Source organism: Pagrus major, chromosome 8 (assembly GCF_040436345.1).
Source record: "Pagrus major chromosome 8, Pma_NU_1.0".
Classification (NCBI taxonomy): Eukaryota; Metazoa; Chordata; class Actinopteri; order Spariformes; family Sparidae; genus Pagrus; species Pagrus major.
The window spans coordinates 24,567,067-24,589,912 of NC_133222.1; the positions used below are offsets into that span (position 1 = coordinate 24,567,067).

A 22,846-nucleotide genomic window follows, 5' to 3' on the forward strand; every position below is an offset into this window, starting at 1 on the left:
CTAACAAAAACATTAATTTTGCAGAAGTTAAAACATATAAATAAACTCAGTATCATATATATAAAGATTAAAGAATAAAATACATTGTATACTGAGGTAGACAGTTGGAATTAAATTAATATACTGTATAAACAGGTTGTGTGGTGGTGGTAATGTATATGCTTAAGAACCGGCTATAGACAAGTAAAAACAGGCTCTCCAGGTGATGCTCATAAATGTGATATGACAGTTAGAAAAGTTGTAGACAATAGTGAAATAAATAATCTGCGATTAATAATAAACCATGATGCAATGGCAATCATCTAAAAAACATGTCTGCATTTTACAATTTTACAGCAGTAAGCTTTTTCAGTAATCCATCTAAATTATAATTTTGAGTTACTATAATGACAAGCAATTTAGTATCGGCTTGAGTGTTGGCTTGGTTTCACCTTTCTACACTAAAGTGAAAGTGATCTCAAAATACAGTATTTCTGCTATCATAATCAGGCCCCTTCAGTAAACTGGGCGTTTCTTGGCGAGCAAAGGGCGTGTTCGTACGTTGCGAGCATGTTCGATTTAGAAGGCACAGGAAACTGTCGAGCGGGGTTAATGTTTGAATCAAAGAATTCTCACCAAAATATAATTTTCTAGGAATTGAAATAAAATTAAATACATTTAATAATATTATTCCATTACCACATGACTTTTACTAAATATACACAGTTAATACAACAGTATAAACTCCGTTAGTCCGGGCCACAGAATATTTTTACTTCGATTAAATGACGCTGTGTAGTGGCATTCGCCGTAGCCAATAAAACCTCGAGGCCTGGTTTGAGCGATGGCATAACAACCAATAGTTTTACTGTGACAGTTTGAGTGACAAACGCTGTAGCTGTAGTGGGGGAAGGGGTCGCTGAAGTTGACGGAACCGCCATCTTGAAAAGTGCCCTCCGATGATCTCCCTTTTCGCGCCTGTCAGAATCAGTTTTAAACGCTTTATTTTCCTTACTGGAATTTCCTATCACCTATCTGTTCGTTTTATTAAGGCCTGGGACTAATGGCAAGATAAGCTACATGCTGGAGACTCGCCGTTTACCGTTGTCTATCGGTAGGTACACTTGTCAGCCCATGCACTTGGTGCTGAAGAGACGATTAGCCAGCAGTCTTCAGATAGCAGGCTAACGTTAGCTGGCTAGCAAGAAGCTTACTTGGCCATCTTACCACTATGCTGTCAGACGCTCTTGGTGTACCTCTAGCTAGCTAGAACATGGGTAATATTAACATGTCATATTAGTGTAACTAGGGACCGCGAAGCCATAGCGATATTTAGGTGGCCAACTTCTCAGCCCACTGATATCAGCTCACGTATGCCGGTTCCTCAACGCTAGCTTAGGCAATTTGATCCTGTTTTTAGGTAGCCAAGTTAGCTAACAATAGCCGACGTTAGCTAGTGACGTTAGCCAGGTTCCCTGAACCGGTATGTTTCTGTTGCGTTAGTGGTAGACTGTTTTGGGCCCTGATGTGTAAATGGTCTGACGTTGCTGCAAATCTAGTAAGGAACGCAAGTCAATGTTACCCTATACAAATCAGATAATGCAGTGGATTTTCAGATCTTGGTTGTCTGTCTGTCCAACCCATTTTTAGCTGAAATTAACGCCAATGCCTTTCCTGACGTTGTTCGGTTTAACCAACTGTATAACGTTATTATAACGCCATCGTGTTTTTTCAGAAACGTTGACTTTGGTAGCGATTCGTGGATTGTCGGACATTATTGTCGCTAGTTAATGATCATGTCGTTTGACTCTAATCTGAGATAAAGATGTGTCTTCAACAGGGCTGGTTCGAAATTAGTACCTGCAACGAACCGTAGAATTCTGTGTGTATAAGCCAAAGCTGCTCTGTTGATTTAAGTTACGTTAAAGAAAACGCTTTTGTATTAATACTTTGGAATGCGCAAAATACGTAGGTTGGGTACGTAATTAACAATGGAATTCATTTAAACAGTTGCTAGTTAGTATCTAGACCATATATGTGCGGGTCTCGTGGCAGTGGCTGGTGTGCTGGGACATAAAGTCAGACACTGCAAAGCCGAAAAAGTTCATGTCCCTGAGGTTCTGCTGGTTTGATTTAGTATGATTCTTATATGAATTCTATAGTTTCAGTGTTTTGTCAGTGCTGGACAGCTGTTGCTGAGTTAAAAGAAACAAACAAAACACATCATGGATGGACTAGCCAGCTACTATTTAACCTTCACAGTAGTTTTTAGATCACCGGGGCTAGAATCTAGAGCTGTACTCAACCAAAGAAAATCTTGTTCTTAACCACTCGATGGACTGAGAATTAGTTGCCAACTATTTTAATATCATGTAATCTAAGGCATGGTTTAGTTTTGTGGCATTTATGTGTATATGTGTGTATATATATATATGTGTGTATATATATGCGTGTATATATATATATGTATATGTGTATATATATATATATATGTATATATGTATATATGTGTGTGTATATATGTATATATATGTATATATGTGTGTGTGTATATATGTATATATATATGTATATGTATGTATATGTATATATATGTATATATGTATATATATATATATGTATATATATATATATATATATATATATATATATATATATATATATATATGGGACACAGAATTCATTAATACAGAACTTCGGATTAATTCTGTCTCTGAGTCTCAGTTGTCTTTGTAGTGATGTATTTTTGCCCTGAAGCCAGTACTCCACCACCTGGTCACTATTTGGACCTGGTTATATTAATTTCTGACAGAAGGTTGATAAAATGTACACTGATGTAAAGTGTCTAACTCCAAACTCATAGTCAACTGTACTCAGCTAAAGTAGTCTACTTCAGTACATTTATTTAGTGTAAACTTGTTGTGTTGTCACGTTAAACAGCAGTTCACTGTTTAACACTTCATGTTCCTCTGAACAGAAACTCTCAGTTCCGCTGTGTGCCTCCGCTGTAAGCCGTTAGCTCAGTCAGCTGTAAGCCGTTAGCTCAGTCAGCTGTAAGCTCTCATGCTTTAAGGCACGAAACAAACTGCGTCTCTCCTACCTCCCACGCAGGACGACAGAAAATATGCTTATCACAAACAGACAATCCCAAATGATAAATTGAACGGACTACTTCTTACTCCAACGGAGCGTGTCTTTTCCTGCTGTTGCCGTATTTATCTCTCTCCACAGCGCTGTGTTGGTGGTAGTTATAATCACTGGCTGGCCACTCATCGCGAAACCTAATGTTAAGAGAATTGTTCTGTGGTACCGGGCCATCTATCCCCTCAGTCACAAACTTCTTGCTGGCAGGACCTGGCTAAAATGTTGTGCTGGTTAAACCAAGAGGGCACTGAAAATCATCTGTATTGATATTGGCAGGAGGAAAATTAGTTGCCTTTGAGCAGCAGAGTCTTGTGATGTGTGTGGCTGTGACATTATAACAGTGCATAGAGAAACTGTCTCCTGTGTTTATCTCATTGGCTCTCCTGATCGGGTTGTATAGAGAACACCGATCAAAGTTTTTGCCATGTTTTTCGGCTGATAACAATTCGTACCTGATCATTTGGACAAGCCTTAATGTAATCCGTTAAATAATTTTTCAGGCAAAAATGTCAAACATTTGCTGCTTCATGGTGATTGATTGATTGATTGATCGATCCATCCATCCATCCATCGATCGATCCGTCCATCCATCCATCCCCTAGGGGAAATTAGGTTAAGTGATGCCAAGTTCAACAGCCAAACCTACAAAACTAACAGTAAAACAACATAACAGCTCTCGGGTTTGAAGTAATTTTGTTTGTGCCTGCATTTCAGTAATATTGCAGGGAGGAAGAGTACATGCATAATCAGCCACAGTGCGATGTTAGATGAGCTGGAGACAACAGGCTCTTGCTGAAACTCTGTAAACAGCTCACCTCTAATGCCTGAACAACTTATTGTACCTGCAATGCTGTGTCATAGAAGTGAAAGATGTATAGGGAATAAAATATGTATCCAACATTTAACAGCGGCTCTTGTGACCTCTAGTCACAGCCTAGACCAGCCTGCTGCTATTTAACGATATCAAATCAAGACAAGTGTGTCATCAGTTAAAGACACATCTACAAGCGGGTAGCCCTGTTTGAATGGAGATGTATTTGTAATAGTAACTGTACCATTAAAATCTTAATGATATCCATCCCCCTGTCTCCATCTGTTTGTGGCTCCTCCTCACAGGCGTGTGCTGTTGAACTGCTGTATGTGTGCTGTTTATCAGTGTCCATCACCGCTGTAGCCTGGAATGGGCCACAACTCCCAAAGACTAGAACACACCTCTTTATAACCTGAGCTCTGCCGTCTGGACCCCAACATACACACAGGTAGGCATAAGAAAGACATGTTAAACAATCCTACAATTCATCATAGTCATCTAATATATACTAAAAACTTGTGACAGAATATTTATCTTGTATTGATTGATTTAATGAAGCATGTTGTGACACACAGAGCCAACATGTTTTGGAAATTTGACCTCCACACCACATCCCACATTGACACGCTGTTAGAGAAGGAGGATGTGACGTTGACGGAGGTGATGGATGAGGACGATGTCCTGCAGGAGTGCAAGGCCCAGAACCACAAACTGGTTGACTTTCTACTGAGACCACAGTGCATGGAGGACCTAGTCACGTTCATCACACAGGAACCAAGTTCTGATGTTGAGGAGAAGGTTAAATACAAGTAAGAAAAGATTGTGCAAAGGATAAAGGAGATCAACCTGAAGGACGTGGCTTTTCTCCTTTTATTTGGCAAATGCATGTAGACACACCACTAACTCTTACTGTCTCTTTCTGCTCTGTAATGCAGCCATTAATTTAGCCATAAGTGCAAAACTGGGAGCATCTGTCTAGTGGACAGTATGTCTTGAAATTGAATTATGCACTATAAAACTTTTCAACTTTTTTGAACTTCTCATGGGCCCCTGCAGTGCCCAATGAAAGAATTTTGGCAATTGCAGAATATTTAAAAGTGTCAGCAGGGAAATGCTGGTCATCCCTACACTACAGAGGTCCCTGTTGTCTTTTGCCATTTTTGCCTAAATAGTCAGAAGAACTAAGTACAAGATGGCTGCAAGTCATTAAAAAGTGATTGAATAGTCTTTTAGTTCAATTTGTGAGGTCTTAGTTGCCATAAACCCTTTTTTTAATTAATTAATTAATTTTTACTTTAAATTCCCTTTAGTCAAAAATTAGTGAAGCTTTTCTGCGTGAAAAACACCATTTATGATGTTGTCAATCTTTAAACTGATCACTGAACCTAATATTAGGTTACCTGTTGGCAAAAATGCAGATTAACACACTCTTAATAACCATTAGGGGTGGGAATCACAGGTTACCTGACGATAGATGGCAAACGATACCAATCATATCAGGATACAGCGATTCTGCAATAATCGTTATATTGCAAGACAATCATATAACGATACATCACGATATCTGTCTAACTGAAGATTACAAAATGGCCAAAACTGAGATGAAACACTGAATAAAAAGTGCATAAAGTCATAGCATAGTGCCTCTCTTACAAACACACTAACTGTAACTTGCCAATGTTCACATGTGCCATCACATAAACTGGCAAATGTCCAAACTAATAGAAAACAGTTTTTCAGTCTGTAAATTAAATTTACAGAACTATAGGACAACCATGAAAACAATTTTCAAAACAAAAAAAACAATTTCTTTTATAAAAGGCACATATAAAAAAAAAACAAATTTTAGTGCTTTGCAAGCATAACCAACTTGTGTAAGTAAACCTGTACACATTTTATGCAATAACTTTTTAAAGCATGACAAACCTGTTTCGTGTATATCTGGACACATTTAAATGTGTATCAACTTGTTTTATATAAACCTGGAACATTACAGAGTTTACAGGCTTGCTTTACATAAGACAACATTTCAGTGCTTTGAAGTAACTTGTATTATTTAAACCTGAGCACATTTCAATTCATCCTCAAATATGCATGTCCTTCTTCAGGAACAGCAACTGATCAGCATGCTCGGAGGGGAGTGCACTTCTCTGAGCGGTGATTTGCACCGGTATGAGTCTTGTGCATCCCCCTTGTTTGTAGCACGTTGGAATGCATTTCCCACTTGTTATCAATAAAATGGGCAGTGATTGTCACATAGGACTCCGTGGCCGGTGAAGTCCATCCATCGCAGGTGAGCACAATTTTCTCTGCAGACTGGAGTGCATCCTCCACCTTTCCTCTCATCTCTTCATAAAGAACTGGAATAGCTTTTTCAGTGGAATATTTTCTGCTCGGTATTTCATATCTTGGTTCCAGTGTTTGTAGCATTTGGCAAAAACCTTCATTTTCGACTACACTGTATGGGCGGACGTCATTGCAACTAAACGCAGTGATGACTTGACGAGAAAGAAGGCTTTGCTTTAAACATTGCTTTCACCGCTGCAGGTTGACTTACAACGTTAGCATTAATCGCTTTCTCAACGAGGAGATTAGAGTGGTGGCGTTACAATTGGCTTTGCATGTTTGTGGTGTTCTCCATATACTTTACTTTTACCAGACAGTTCTTGCATATCGTGTAGTCCATCGATTTTGTTTGTCCTATTTATTGTGGCTGGGACATCTCTTAATGCAACTTTCTTAACATTGCTGTCCGCCATCCCACTGTAAACTTCCCTTTCTTCAATCAACTTCCGTTAAGTGTCTCAGTCAGATGGGGGTCTGGGGAGTCAAATTGGCGGGGGAATCTGTTGTGTTGGCAAAAAGGCAAAAATGTGTCAAAAGAACTATGAATAGATGCAAAAGAGACATGCAGAGGTAAAAAAGGATTGAAATCTTCAGAACAATTTCTTCAAAATGGACTGTGTGTTGAGTGTTATGGTGTTCAACATAACCACAATGGAACGGATAGCAAATTAACTTACATTATTTGTTCACTTGCTTTGTTATCTTTGATCGCTATCTCCTCTTTTTATCCTGTCTGCTCTTGCTTGCTCTGTTTCACTCGCATTCTCTCTTTTGCAGGGAAGCTAAACTAAGTTTAACTTTTAAACCTCAAATTGATATCACGGCCCACTCCTTGTCTTAATATTGATACCAGTGGCACCCAGTGCATGTGATTGTGTTCAACCCTGCAGACTCTACCAAGATAGTTCCTGGACCTGGAAATTATTACTCTCAGAGCAGAGACATTTTAGGGGATCTAAGGAACTACAGCAGGAGAACAAAATTTAGACCCCAATTCCTCTTGTCAAATGCTGATAAAATTCCTGGTTCCATCAATGATTCCAGGGTCCTTGGAAAATTTCCTTCTGCCAAATGAATACAGCATCCAGCTGTGCTGTTTTCTGGCTCTGTCATGGCTCCATTGTGGTTTTAGTGTAGAGCAGTGTTGTTAAACTTTCTCAGACTAAGGACCACTTAACCAATACAACGACTCATTAACCACCTAACTTCTCAACATCCACAAAAACAATCGGACTGCTTCAACAGTATATTACAAATTACAGCCTTATTAGCCTTCTCTGTTGCCATCTTAATGGTAAAAATGATGCTGCTTTTCTGAGACATCAGTTAACCAATATTTGGCTGGAGAAGCTGGAGATGTTTTTATTCTCACAGTTCTGCGGTCCAAAGCTGATTATTTTCTTATTACATATGTTACGCAGGCAGTGTCACAAAACGTTAGGCTACATTACTGAAGGCTGACAACACAGCAAAACAACCAATTCAGATGATAATGTTGTTGAATGAAAGTTGATTTAATGTAAACAACACATCTATCTTACTCACTCTGAGGCTTTGGAGTCGCTCAAAGTCACAGACTTTTGGGGAACACTTTAAGTTTTTGTCATTGTTTTTTCTTGAAAAACATTCATGTTGAAACTTTCGCTTATTCGCTTATTTTTCGCTGGTTTGGGTTTAAATTTGTCCTGAACGTCCAAGAGACCATAAGGAAACTTGGCAACATGTTTTCATTTAAATAGTTGTTGCTGAATGGTTACAGTAATCAAATCAATAACAGGAAGTCATTACATTTTTTTTTTTTTTTTTTTTTTTACCAGAATGAAGAATCTGTCATTTTCAGAAATTCATATCTCCACTAGTTTTAATTTTCTTTCAACCAGATTTGGGTTCTGTGTAGTATTAATGTAGTTCTGTCACATCTAGAAGTCCTGCATAAAAAACTGAGTGCCACAAATCTTGCTAAAAATAGCTTCGGACCTGAAAAACACCCTGTATGCTTTGTAGATTATTTTTATATCCTTGAAAAATTCATATGTGAAAGCGTTGATACTCATTGTGTATAAAAAAAACTCAAAGATGTTATATTACTCCTTCATCATTTAGTTTTTTTTTTAGATTACATTAGATTTTTTTAAATTAGCCAATTTTCACACTTCACTGGCTGTAATATCCCAATCACTGGTTTTATTTCATCTGCATCTGCAGATATTTGTACTGTGTTGACTTCGAGCTTTTCTATCTGTGTGATACCTATTGAGCCTGTTTTCATTGGATTCTAATAATTTTGCAAGTTACAGCTTGTTGGGGCTTGGTTTGTTGCATATCGGTGATGTCATCCTGTTCTGAATTTTTTTGAGAAAAGAGTGAGTTGGCATGGAATTCCTCTTTGGCTAATTTATAACATAAATTTGACCAAATCTACTTTCAGACCAGCAGGGCTCCACGGACCATTCTTTGAGAAAGGCTGGTGGAGAGGAATAGTTTCAGAAATGGAATGCCTGTTCTTTAGCAGCCACATTTTAAATATAATTTAGAGGTGTTTTACTGACATTTTGCTTGTTCTACAAGTATACAATAAGCATTTGCTGCTCCTTTTATATGTAACAGCTGCTCTGTGGCTATACTTTAAGGTTACAATCTTTTGTTGCTCCTAGCTTTCTCTCCTATCACTTATTTTAATTGTTGCTATAGCTGATCTCACAGCACAACTGCTGTCATTAAAGTGACAGTTGGGGTCTTTTGATGTGGGGTTCTATGAGGTACTCATCCCTAGTCAGTGTATTACCTGCGGTAGATGACCATCTAGAGATTTATGTGCATGTTTGACTCCTAAGCGTTGCTACGTCATGGCTTCTTGCGGTGGCGCTTATCACATGAATATGGGAAATTTGAACGTGAAGAAAGTTTTATTAAGAAATGCCACAGCCATAATTAATAGGACAAACAATATTGATAGACTATGCAATATGCAAGAACTGTCTGGTAAAAGTAAAGCACGTGGAGAACAGCACGAGCATGCAAAGCCAATTGTAATGCCACCACCCTGACCTTGATAAGAAAGCAGCGAATGCTAGCTTGTTAGTTAAACTGCAGTGGTGAATGCAATGTGGAAAGCAAAGCTTGCTTTCTCGTCCACAAGGGCTGCCAGTATAGCTAAGTCGTTCGCTGGGTTTGTTAGCATCGACGTCCGCCTGTACAGTGTAGTCGAAAAGTGAAGGTTTTTGCCAAATTCTACACACACTGGAAGCAAGGTATGAAAATATTCCACTGAAAAAGCTATTCCAGCTCTTTATGAAGAGACGAGAGGAAAGATGGAGGATGCACTCCAGTCTGCAGAGAAAATTGTGCTCACCTGCGATGGATCGTCTTCATTGGCCACGGAGTCCTATGTGACAATCCCTGCCCATTTTATTGATAACAAGTGGGAAATGCATTCCAACGTGCTACAAACAAGGGGGATGCACAAGACTCATGCTGGTGCGACAACAGCATTGTTGTTGTTCTTCTTCTGAGTGTTTATTGGCAGGTGGCAAACCAACTTTAAAGGTGCATACTGCCACATACTGTGTGTAAATACTGCACTTGTTAAGTCGACCAAAGCAGTTTGGCTTTGTATTATCGGTTCTATTTATCACTATAGTTTCATTATCTGCTGATAACCCATAATGAAAATTTTCCATTATCCGGACGATATACAGCTCTGGAAAAAATTAAGAGACCACTGCAAAATTATCAGTTTCTCTGATGTTACTATTTAAAGGTATGTGTTTGAGTAAAATGAACAGTTTTGTTTTATTCTATCAACTACTGACAACATTTCTCCAAAATTCCAAATAAAAATATTGTCATTTAGAGCATTTATTTGCAGAAAATGACAAATGGTCAAAATAACAAAAAAGATGCAGTGTTTTCAGACCTCAAATTAAACAAAGAAAACAAGTTCATATTCATTTATAATCAACACAATACTAATGTTTTAACTTGGGAAGAGTTCAGAAATCAATATTTGGTGGAATAACCCTGATTGTCAATCACAGCTTTCATGCGTCTTGGCATGCTCTCCACCAGTCCTTCACATTGCTGTTGGGTGACTTTATGCCACTCCTGGCGCAAAAATTCAAGCAGCTCAGCTTTGTTTGATGGCTTGTGACCATCCATCTTCCTCTTGATCACATTCCAGAGGTTTTCAATGGGGTTCAGGTCTGGAGATTGGGCTGGCCATGACAGGGTCTTGATCTGGTGGTCCTTCATCCACACCTTGATTGACTTAGCTGTGTGGCATGGAGCATTGTCCAGCTGGAAAAACCAATCCTCAGAGTTGGGGAACATTGTCAGAGCAGAAGGAAGCAAGTTTTCTTCCAGGATAGACTTGTACGTGGTTTGATTCATGCGTCCTTCGCAAACACAAATCTGCCTGATTCCAGCCTTGCTGAAGTACCCCCAGATCAACAATCATCCACCAAATTTCAAAGTCGGTGTGAGACACTGTGGCTTGTAGGCCTCTCCAGGTTTCCATCTAACCATTAGACGACCAGGTGTTGGGCAAAGCTGAAAATTGGACTCATCAGAGAAGATGACCTTACTCCAGTCCTCTGTGTTCCAATCCTTATGGTCTTCTGCAAACTTTAGCCTGGCTCTTCTTTGCTTCTCATTGATGAAGGGCTTATTTCTAGATTTACATGACTTTGAGCCCCTAGGAGCCTGTTTCAAACCGTTCTCGCCGTGCACTTCACCCCAGCTGCCATTTGCCATTCTTTTTGTAGGTCACTTGATGTCATCCTACGGTTGCTGAGTGACATTCCAATGAGTTGACGGTCATCCCGGTCAGTGGAGAGTCGTTTTTGCCCTCTGCCGGTCTGTAGCTTTGCTGTCCCCAATGTCTGCTGTTTGACCTTCTTCTTATGAACCGCTGTCTTAGAAATTTAAAGGATGGAAGCCACCTGACACTCTCTGTATCCCTCTGCCAGTCAAGCCAGAATTGAACCCTTCTTTTACTCACTCAAAACTTATCTTTTCAACTCTTTTGGCATGGTCAATAGTTATTTTTTGATTCCAATTACTTTTGAGGTACTACTAGCACTGTTTGTGCCATCCAGCTGGTCCTATTGCAAGAGAATAGTGATGACCACAGCAGTGTGTTTTATACTTTTCCTTGTTAAATAAGATTTGGGTACAGGTGATCACCTAATCAGTACCTCATTAAGTAGAATGAGGTGTGCTTGTGTTGGAATTCAACAGACACTGGAATGGAATGGCTGTCATACATGTAGAGATGCTGATTTCAGAAAAATTTGCAGTGGTCTCTTAATTTTTTCCAGAGCTGTATATCGTGCATCGCTAAGTTGAAAAGCGGTCAAATGTGTCCAGATATACACAAAAACAAGTTTGTGATGCTTTAAAAATCTTGGGCACTAAAATGTGTCAAGACAAGTTTGTTAAGCTTCTAAAATGTATAAGCATAAAATGTGTACAGGTTTACATACACAAGTTGGTCATGCTTGCAAAGCACTAAAATCTATGATTTTTTTTTTTCTACACTAATTAGTTTTCAAAGTTGTTCTATAGTTATGTTAATTTAATTTACAGACTGAAAAACTTCTGTTCTGCTGCAGAACTGTGCTACTTTACAACGGTTTGTACTTTTTTGGAGTTTATGTGATGGCAGCGTGTTTGTGAAAGAGACACTATGCTAAGACTTTATGCAATTTTTGTTCAGTGTTCCATCTCCGTTTGTGTCAAATTCTGTGAAACTGACACCAAATTACAGTGAATAAATAGAGAATCAACTAAATAAAAACGTTCAATTATTAAACCATATATGTTGAAGCACTCAGACCATAAGTCAGAACACAATTAAAGGTGTGTGTGTGTGTGTGTGTGAGAGAGAGTGAGAGAAACACTGAAGTTGTAAATCTTAATGGATGTGCATAAGAGGCTCCTTCAGTTCTAACTAACTGCTGGGGAGTTACAGGCGTTTAAGCCTGTGTGGGTGTACTTACAGAGTCGTTAAGGTCATGTGTGAACCCTTGAGTTTCAGGGCCCTATTTAAAAGGTCCAGGTGCTTGATCTTAAACACAGTGCGCTAGAGTGTTTAGGGCGTGTCCAAGTCCAGTCCCTTTAAGACCCAGGTGACACATTAAACAGTAGCACTCGTCTTCGCTGAGGGAAAGGGATGTGATCCTTGGCTGCTGGACCCTCTGCCCCCCTGTTTCACAATTATCTATCCCATCAACAACTGTTTGACTGCATATGAAAACATAAACTGATATTTAACGGAGGAGGAGGAGCACTGCTGTGCATCCGTCTGTGTGTGCGGATCTCAGTCCATGGAAGTATCATCCTGATCAATAACTGGTGGGATTAGAGGGGAGAAGTTTGTCCTTAATGAGGAAAATATTAATGACATTACCTGCATCAATCCTCCAGCAGCAGAAACTGCTATCTCTACATTAACATGCACATGTGTGCACGAGGAACAGCTGATGAACTTTTTTGATTATTTTAAACTCCTGACTCGTTTCCTTTGGAGAGTTTAGAACTACAGCTTTTAGTTTTGCTGATGCACTGTGTGCATGTAAATGTTTAAAATGACTCAAAGCAGCCTCTCAGATCATAAAATCAGAGTGTATGCATGGTGTAGGCACATCTTACTGTATGAATAATGCACTCTTTAAATAGCAGGAAACAGACTGCGCTTTTGACTTCAGACCAGCTTTTTGTTGGTCTATGGTGCAGTCGCTTTCCGCTGCCTCAAGATAGCAATCCACCATCAGTGCACCTGACCACACCTCATTTAAAGAGCAACGCACCCAGGAGCGCAGAGGTGGGCATAGTGCTGTGCGATATGGACAAAATTTTATATCTTGATATAGCTAATTTTATATCCCGATAACAATATATATCCCGATATAGTATTTTTTCTTAGAATTATATATATGTATATTCAAATCAATCACATCTCAGCACTTTTTTTGATAACCATGTGAATGAAAGGCAAATGAATGGCACTTTCTCCTTTTATTTGTGACTTTTGCAGGACTGTCACAACAAATAAGAATTTGTAAATGATGGAATTCCGGTTCCCCCTTTTCGGCACCAGATCTTCTTGGGGTACTGCTTCTGTATCCGCGTCTGATGTAACGTTACTAGTAACGTTATTTTTGTCTTCCATTGCGATCTCCTCCGTCTCCGCCATGCTGCTTTGCCTCTGTTTACTCCCAAGCGACCAGTGCCGTAAACGAGTCCTTGCGGATGACGTAAAAATACTACCACAAAGCAGTAGTGTTGCTGCAGTTACAGTCACCTTCATACAATGAACTTGTTTTGAACTCAACATTTGGATATCCAACGGTCATTCCGACGTTGAGTTGTGCTTTACACGGCGTATTAAATCACAACCGTAGTGTACGTTAATGTTAGTGTAGCAACAGTGCTAAACAAGTAGCCTACACGTTAAAATTACGATATAAACAACAGAGGGTTATATCCTACGGTAGACATTTTTATATTGCACTACGATATATATCGTAATATCGCAGAGCTCTAGGTGGGCGCAAGTACATTTGCTAAAAGTTTCACAACTTCATCCATCTACGTCAAGCTGGAATGACCATCTTTGAACAGAGGAAGTGGCCTACGACACTACTTATCACCCACCTACAATGCTGTCCTGTGTTCCCTCGCCAGACAGCTTAACACCCATTCACACCTTGGCCCAAGGACACTCCCACACAGGGTTTAAAAGCCTGCAACTCCCCTCCAGTTAGTCAGAACTGAAGAAGCCTCTTGGATGAGAGGCGAAACGTCTTCAAGAAACTGAAACAAGTCCAGTTGCCTTCGACATAGCAATTAGAATTACCATGACCTGGATGACTGAGAACCTTCATCAACATTTATTCAGTGAAGTCAACACTTATTATTTCCTAGACTTGAGTTTCCTTAATTTATCATAAAGTGCTTAATCCTGCGTTATGTTAGTCTACATTGGATCTTTCAATAGCTTACTGCATTTTTATTTACTTAACCTGACTGACAAAATGCAGATGGTAGCAACTGAAGATGAAAATGCAAATCGAACAGTTTACTTATGGACCTATGATTGTAAAGTCGTTCTCTGACACAATAATAATAAATTTGGCGATTGGAAACGTGACTAGGTACATAACTTACTGTTGATTTTTAGACAATTTTGCATTAAAAATATTGCTCAACACCATTAAAAGTGTATGCAGCTTATTCCAAAACTCATATTTCAGCTACATTTAGTCAAGATTTTAGAATTTTAAATTCTTATCAGCTGTACCACGATCATGGTCTCTCTGAAATATTCACATAATCTCCAACATGATGTGCTCATTATGTAGGAAATGTTCCATCATTGTAACACATGACAAATTAAATGAAAATTTGAGACTCCAGAACTCATCCTCAACACTCCATTGTCTAACATAGATGTAGCAGGACTCAATGATTTTTTAATTTTTTAAACCCCTTGTTTAAAATATGACAATACATTTACCTTGTATCATTCATTGATCTGTATCTTACTTGTCCAACCTTGCCAACCTTGAGACCTCCTAAAATAAGGAGGATTAAGAAACTAAAGCACAGGCCTGTTGGTCTTCCCCTCGAAAAAAAATCGAGTTTCAGAGAGACTTGTTTCTTGCATTCATCATCATCTTTCAAATAAAATGCTGTTTAATCTTAGAAAAACAACCATTCGACTAGATAGTAATTGCATTGAATGCCAGGGCATGTTATTGAGCTTTTTTAGGGAAGGACAAGTAAGTGAAAGCGAATTGAGCATAATTACGAGCTGCTTGTCCAGTGTAAACATTGCATCATTGTATTGTAACCAACATGTTGGGGAAATCTAAGGAGCAGCTTTTGTTTTCTTCCAGGTATCCCAACATATCATGTGAGCTTCTTACATCTGATGTGAGCCAGATCAACGATAGACTGGGAGAAGATGAGAAACTGCTGATGAAACTGTATGGCTTCCTCCAGAATGAGCCACCTCTCAACCCACTCCTGGCGAGCTTTTTCTCCAAGGTCCTGTCCATTCTTATAGGACGCAAGCCTGAACAGGTAAGGCTGCGAGAGCTGGGTGCTTTATCTGAGAACAGGATTGTCAGTTATCATCTGATGTGATTATCCCATAAACTGAGTCAGGTTTAGAATCAGAATCAGGTCTATTGTTACTAAGTGTTTTTTCACATACAAGTAATTTCCCTTGGTATGTTGGTGCATAACAACAAACACAGAATGAGAAAATATAAAGAGTTGCAAAGCATAAATAGAAAAATGATAATAACATGAAAAATATTATCAAAGAAAATATGCATGTATAAGTCTCTGCTAGGGACAACATGGTGGCTTAGCGGTTAGCACTTTTGCCTTGCAGGTCCTGGGTTGGATTCCTGGCTGAGGCATGGTCTCTCTGTGTGGAGTTTGCATGCTGTCCCCACATTTGTGTGGGTATCCTTCAGATTCTGTGATTTTTTTTTCTCCCATCATCAAAAACATGTTTAATTGTCCTGTCAGTGCTTGATCAAGGTCAGGCTTGAATGCAAATTTCCCTATGGTTATAACTTAATTTAAACATCCAACGAATTTCACTGCATGTGCAAAGGTGAGGGCACTTTTGACCAGTATGTCCAGTTATTCCACTGATGACAAGAGATAAATGGGATTTATCAGTTGGCCGACTCTATCGGCCGATATGGCTCATAAATGGGCCTATTACAAACGTATAAGTATTGGCGTATTTGTGTTCCGATATATAAAAACAATGCCTGAAGTAATTTAAAATGGTGTCATCACGTAAATTGACCAGATGAGCGCCCTCCAACTCCATTATTAACAACACTCTCAGACTCAGCAGGGCAAGCAGCACATGTAGCAGAGCGTGTCACAGCTGAGTAGACAGTGGTATGGACAGAGTAAAGTGAAGTGACGTCTTCACAGTAAGTTCTTAACTGGTTTGTGAGTGAAGCACACATTTGAAAGTTAATAAACAATGACCCCATCATTTTCCCTTTAGAAATATAACATTCACCCTGTCCCAACTGTGTCAGTCATGCTTATATGACAGCTACTTGCTGATGTTAGCTAGCTAGCTTTAGTACAGTCAGTAACATAGCAGATTAAAAGTTAAAAGGTCTATTTTCATTTTTCAGTATATCATCTGCTATATCAGCAATTGGTGGAATTTTTTCCCCTTCCTAAATTGGTATTGTTCTCAAAAATCCCGTATCAGTCAGCTCTGATGTGCACCACCATGTGGAGGAAGCCCAGACAGCCATCTTTAGGGTGATGTCTTGGCCCTAAACCACATGTTTACTAGTGATCAGGTTACACGGTCTGAATGTTTATTTTAACAGACAAAAAGAATATTTTAGACCTGCAGGAAACAGCAGTTTGTCCTCTACTGATTCTATGGTGTGTATTGTTTGATGGTCTGTTTTTACAGATAGTGGATTTTCTGCGGAAGCGGGATGACTTTGTTGACTTGATGATCAAACACATCGGGACATCTGCCATCATGGACCTGCTTCTCAGAATGCTCACCTGCATTGAACCACAACAGCTACGACAGGATGTTCTTAATGTGGGTAGCTTTCTAAGCTGTGCTAAAAGTGACACCTCCCATCTGTTCACTTATCAAGCTGTTTAAATTAGACTAGCACAACCTAAAAGAAGAAGCCAACAAATTAGATTTTGCCCACTGTCATCTGGCTGCCCAGTAAACATTTGTTGAGGACAATTTTTATTTTATGTACTTAAGATAATTTTGTACCTTTTACTTTCTGTCTGAGTCATTGGTCTTTGCTTCTAATTTTCAAACTGGAAAACTAATGGCTTTCTGTGCACCCTAAGATAGTTTATCTACCTTAGGGTGCACTCACACTAGGCAATACGTACCGTGCCCAAGCATGTTGACCCCCGAAGTCCAGTTTGTTTGACTAGTGTGAGCGCTCCGCACAGTGCTCAAGCACGGTACACTTCCTTGGCCCTGGTTGGAAGAGGAGTGCTTTGACACACTACGGTTGCTCATGCACAAGCACAGGTCTGCAGCATGGACATGAAGTATAATGCGTATTACACTGCCTTGCATAATCAAGAAATCCAGGAATGTGAGAGGGCCGTGTATGACCAAAACGACACAAAATAAGCCACAAAAAAGTCAGTAAAGTTAGTCATGTTCTCTGTGTTGTTCTCCGCTGTGATGTGGCTGCGCTACGTGGTGATGAAGTATGTACAAGAGGTATCTGTGCTCAGGCCCGGTTGCGACTGGAGCAATGTGAGTGCAGGCCAGTGGGGGACTGGGGAGGAGGGACAATCATGCTTCGACACGAAATGGAACAACTGGGCCATTCACAGAGAGATGAACCCTCCTACATGAATGCAAGGCTACAACATCTTCATCGGCATCTTTATGTAATTAATTAGCTCATTAGAGAAGTTGATGTTTTAGATGACTGGGCTTTTTTCTCTGTCTTGGTTGACAGCATTTTGACTAGGGTTAGCCATAACATAGCCACTGGCTGTGTTGGAAATTCCTTACCAGCATGCTATTTAGTTCGCTACAGCAATATGTAAACATTTTTTGTATGTCTAAAACCATAGTATGAAATCATAACATAACAGAAATGCCTGTGTTTCTTCTTCTTCTTTGGATCTATCATACTAGATGCCGCAATGCTGTTTTGCAAGTCTGCTGTTTGTTAGTAATTCTCTGTTTGACAGTTATTTATATTTTTATATAGTCCAATACTGTGCTGATATGCCTTCAGTTTCTACATAGCCTGGATTTAGGTATCCACACAGCCAGAAAATAAGTCAGAGCAAACTTTGTCTTTTTTTCTTATGGTTATTTCATACACAGAACCTTCCAACTTGCTAGAAGAAAGTGATTATGACTTGGTACTCCGAAATGTAGATCATTGAAGATCCTTCATATAATATTTTTTGCTGTTGTTTCTATCTATTTTCTCTGTCCTCTTTTAGTGGCTGAATGAGGAGAAGGTGATTCAGAGACTGGTGGACATGGTACAACCTTCTCAAGATGAGGATGTGAGGTTCACACACACACTTCACTTCCATGTCCCAGCAGGATATTTACGTCCTCTGTGGGTTCTTGATGTACAAACATGTTTTTAGGTTTTGTTTGTATGAAATTATGTAATTGAGAATTTACACGGCCATTTCTACATTTCTCAATTTTACCCAAATTTAAAAAATCTTAAAGCTGAGCTCTGCAGATAGATCCCATTTTATATTGTTAAACACCTTAATGATGGATATATTGGGTCGCATTCATGTGGATTCCACTTACAGTGATGTTCATAGTTTTCATATAGTGAGTCCTCGGGACCCACAGGTGGTCATTTGAGTGTGTCCTAGGGAAATTCATTTTTGAAAAATTGTAGTTTTAAACTTGTGTTTGGTGTTATATGGTTATAATCATGGTTATATCTTTGATGAAAATACATCTTGAAATTAAACAAATAAAAAAGGTACATCTACGGCTGCCCCCTGATGTTGATGAGTCAGTCAGTCAGTCAGAGACCCATGTTGTCAGTCAGAGTACATTACAAAAACAGGATAGAACATAGCATCTCAAAAAAATGTGCAGGGACAACATCTTAGTGAGGAATTAAATATAAAAGGAATCATAAATGTACTTTTACGTTGTCAGTTGGATTTTTTTAACAGATGAGAGAAGCTGCAATTTGGGGGCACCAAATCCTAATCTGGCCTTAAGCCCCAAAATGTGTAGCGCCGGCCCTGTTCTGAGTGCGCTGTCTGCAGCCCAACAGGAGAGACGCTCCAAAGGCGAAAGTCTGAGACTGCAGGTTAAACATACTGATGTAGGCTGATTAAGAAGTTTAATGTGGCAATGAACTTAAAAGATGAATAGTTGAATCTTTTTAGTGATTCTTTTCCAATTCAGCTAGTAAAACCCTGAGTCTAGTAAATCTGTGTGTGGTCTTTGTTGAATGATTCAGGTTATGCACACAGTGCGCAGATGGTCGGAATCAGTGACCAGCGGATTTTTTTTTGTGTCTGGGTAGTGATTTCAGTGTGTCCTTTCAGATTTTATTGCGTCAGAGGACGTGTAACTAGAAACATCAGTGCACCTAACACGAATATTCACCCAAACACGACTGCAGATGAAGTTTGCCTCCGTTGATTGTACCTGTTCCAGAATGTCCCACAGATGCTCAATCTGATTGGGATTTTAGGCATTTGGAGGCCAGATTGACACCTTAAAGGAATAGTTCACTCTAAAACAAAATTCAGTCATTATCAACTCACCCACATGCTGATGATAAGTCCGATGTAGTTTCTTATTCCTCAAAGTGCAGCTGGAGACCCGCGGGGGTACCTTCCGCCAACAATAATCCATATAACGAGCATAAGTGGCGACCGAAACGAAAAGGTCCATAAAACTACACAAAAACTTTGTAATATTCCTCCATACTGCTCGTCCGCTGCAATCCAAGTGTCCTGAAGTGGCGACATCCAGAGTTTACTTGAAACAACGTCATTTAGTACATTTTTCTAGCCTAAACAGTCACTATGATATATCTGCCTGGAGGCACGCTCCGCGTTCACGCGAGTCTCCCTCACAGCCAATTGCACTACGGAAGCCGAAGATGAACGAGACTCGCGATAGATACACACCGGTATTTACTCTTTTTAGCTCTTCATCACATTCCGTGGGCCTCTCCTGATCATTTTTTGCAGTGTGTCAGGACGCATTGTCTAGCTGGGGGGCCACAACCATCGGGGGGTGCCATTGCCAGAGGGTATGCTTGACCTGCAGCAGTGTTTGGGTGGGTGGTGCATGTCAAAGTGGCATCCACATGAATACAAGGACCCAAGGTTTCCCAGAGGAACATTTGATTGTAACATGATGATCGATGTTACTCACTTCACCGGTCAGTGGTTTTAATGTTGTGGCAGATCAGTGTGTGTATATAGAATAGTAATTCCTTTTTAAAATACAAAAATGTGAAATTCTAGTTTATCTTATTGGCATGGGCCATGAGAAGCAGGTAATTACCGGTTTCTGCAGGGGGGACATTGTGCATCCTTAATGAATCTAGATGTATACTATGATCTATTTATTAGACATGGTCAATAACATTAGGACTAGGACGTTAGAATCAACTACATGACGAGTTTATGGTTAATTGTCTTATTTCTCCCTTTTGACCACCTTTCTTGATAAAGAGACACTCCAACGCATCCCAGTCGCTGTGTGAGATCATCAGACTGAGCAGAGACCAGATGTTCCAGGTCCAGGGCTGCTTGGAGCCCGACCCACTTTTGGCCACACTGGAAAAGTATGAATGTGTTTATTTGCAAGACCTTTAACAGTCAGCACTATACAGAACGAACCTGGTTAATTTTTGTTAAATGTGACCTTTGATAACTCCTAAGTTATTAGGGCTTGCTAAATATTCCTTAGATTGTTATTACTGTCAGTGTTTTTTCATGTAGATTAGGCAGGTTAGTCATTTAGCTTCTATTTGCTCACCATGTTTTGCTTTTGTTTAGTTTATTTTGCATGGTGTGCAAGAATACATTTAGCTATTGCCATCTTAACCTGTCTTAATGTCTATCCTCCTTAGGCAGGAGACAGTGGAGCAGCTGCTGTCGAATATTTTCGACAAGGAGAAGAATGAATCTGCAATTGTCAGTGTTATCCAGATCCTTCTCACATTGTTCGAGACGAGGAGACCAGCGTATGTCATGTGGCTTCTGCTGCTCTTGATACTTAATTTGACTTCGGATATACATAGTAGATGATGAGATTTTTGGAGAATGTGAAATGGGGACAAAATTTCTCAGAAAATAGAAATGACTGAGGTTGAGGATCAATTAGTTATTCTTTTACATCTACATTTGTTTCTAAAGTCACAGTTACAGTAAATTGTTAATGGATGATTGTCTCTTAATACAGGTAGTATCCTATTTTCATAGTTTCATTTAATTTTAGTTTCACTATTCAGCAAAGTCATTGCTGAGATCTGGGAACACTGCAGCATTGCTATTACAAAGAATGTCAAAAACATGAGAAATCCGATGATCAAGGTTGTAAACAAGCCCAATGGTTAATCCAGATTATCTAAATCCATTTGGAGAAAAACTCAAAGTGAACACACCTGATGGTATCATTAAAGATAGGAATGACGGCTAAAACCAAACCATCTGTGTAAAAAAGGCTAAATCAGTTTTACTGTATGAACTTGAAAACTTGATGCTCATATCATCACCAAACAGTTATAAACCGTTAAACACATTGAAAATTATTTTAGAAAACATCAAACAGTTGATGTTTTGAATAAAATCTACAGTGTAATGTCTATCCGCTGCCATCTGCATTATTACTATAAATGTTCCCGCTACTTTGTTGCCGGTTTAGGGAAAACACTGGGTAAATATTTATGGATTAGAAATCAGATATTGAAGCATACATAAACAATCTGTGATTTAAGGCACAATCCAAAAGATTTGGCTCTACTGCATTGTGTTTGCTTAGTTAGTTCATTAGGTTATGCCTTTCCATGTTGTAGGTTTGAAGGTCATATGGAATGCCCTCCTGGGATGTCCCACCCTTCATTTTCAGTCAACCACAGCATCCTGGAGGCTGTGAGACCCCGACTGAAGGACTTTCACCAGCTGCTACTGGATCCCCCAAAGGTAAAAAAACACACAGCTGTAAGCAGTTTTTTAAGAACAAAATGTCTGGTAGATTGAAGTTAGTAAGTTGGAGGCTACATGGGTCTATGTAATTTATTAATCCTTTTAGATGAAACCAACAGTCTGTTATTAGTTAGATTTAGGAAGTATGTTTTATTGTTTTCTTATTTTTGTTTATACGCTATTAATTATTTTCCTCAAGTTTCTCTATATATCTAGACTTAATCCCTCTGAGGATCTATTGAAAAAATAACTATTCTTAGAAAGCAGCTGAAGATCATACATGGTCCAGTGACAGAATAAAAAGGTCTTCTACCACATCTATGACCATTAAGTCATCAAGTAATTAATTATTGTGTCTGTGTGTATTTAATTGTTCATTCATTCATTTACCACCAACAGAGAAATGTGATGAAGACAACGTGGGGGGTGCTGGACCCTCCTGTGGGCAATACCAGGCTTAATGTGGTCAGGCTGGTGGCCAGCCTGTTGCAGAGCAACACACACAGCATCAACACAGAACTTATTAACCTCAACACACTGGGAGTCATACTAGTGAGTACTATCCGTATTTTTAAGCTGCTGACAGTTGTGGCCGGTGGCATTATGTTTTCGGGTTGTCCTTCCATCTGTCCTTTCCATTGTTGTGAACGCCATATCTAAGGACAGTTCACTAGTACACAGTCCTGCTGTGTATTTTTTAGCTCGGCTGTAAACAATTGGCTCTGTTAGCAAACTAAATCTCTCTGCTGCTCACCAGCTGCTATCAAATAGGATTTCTGTCCTCTTAGTTTAACCAGCGCAACGATCTTGTGAGGTCTTGCCAACAAGCCATTTGTGACTGAGGGATAA

The 22,846-nt window shown here is 39.4% G+C and overlaps 1 protein-coding gene across 2 annotated transcripts in view; it reads left to right on the forward strand.

Annotated features, from left to right (window-relative positions):
* The first annotated feature begins 900 nt into the window (after window positions 1–900).
* Window positions 901–22,846, forward strand: part of ppp6r3 (protein phosphatase 6, regulatory subunit 3) — a 71,894-nt gene continuing 49,948 nt past the window's right edge. Inside the window, exons 1-10 of one of the 2 annotated variants that reach the window (XM_073472398.1) lie at window positions 901–1,093; window positions 4,240–4,382; window positions 4,510–4,743; window positions 15,181–15,367; window positions 16,752–16,889; window positions 18,290–18,355; window positions 20,522–20,634; window positions 20,923–21,036; window positions 21,868–21,994; window positions 22,397–22,549. In XM_073472398.1, the coding sequence (XP_073328499.1) occupies window positions 4,517–4,743; window positions 15,181–15,367; window positions 16,752–16,889; window positions 18,290–18,355; window positions 20,522–20,634; window positions 20,923–21,036; window positions 21,868–21,994; window positions 22,397–22,549 (1,125 nt within the window). In that variant the 5' untranslated portion in view covers window positions 901–1,093; window positions 4,240–4,382; window positions 4,510–4,516. The remainder of the gene's footprint in view (window positions 1,094–4,239; window positions 4,383–4,509; window positions 4,744–15,180; window positions 15,368–16,751; window positions 16,890–18,289; window positions 18,356–20,521; window positions 20,635–20,922; window positions 21,037–21,867; window positions 21,995–22,396; window positions 22,550–22,846) is intronic. The other variant, XM_073472399.1, reaches the window with a different exon arrangement.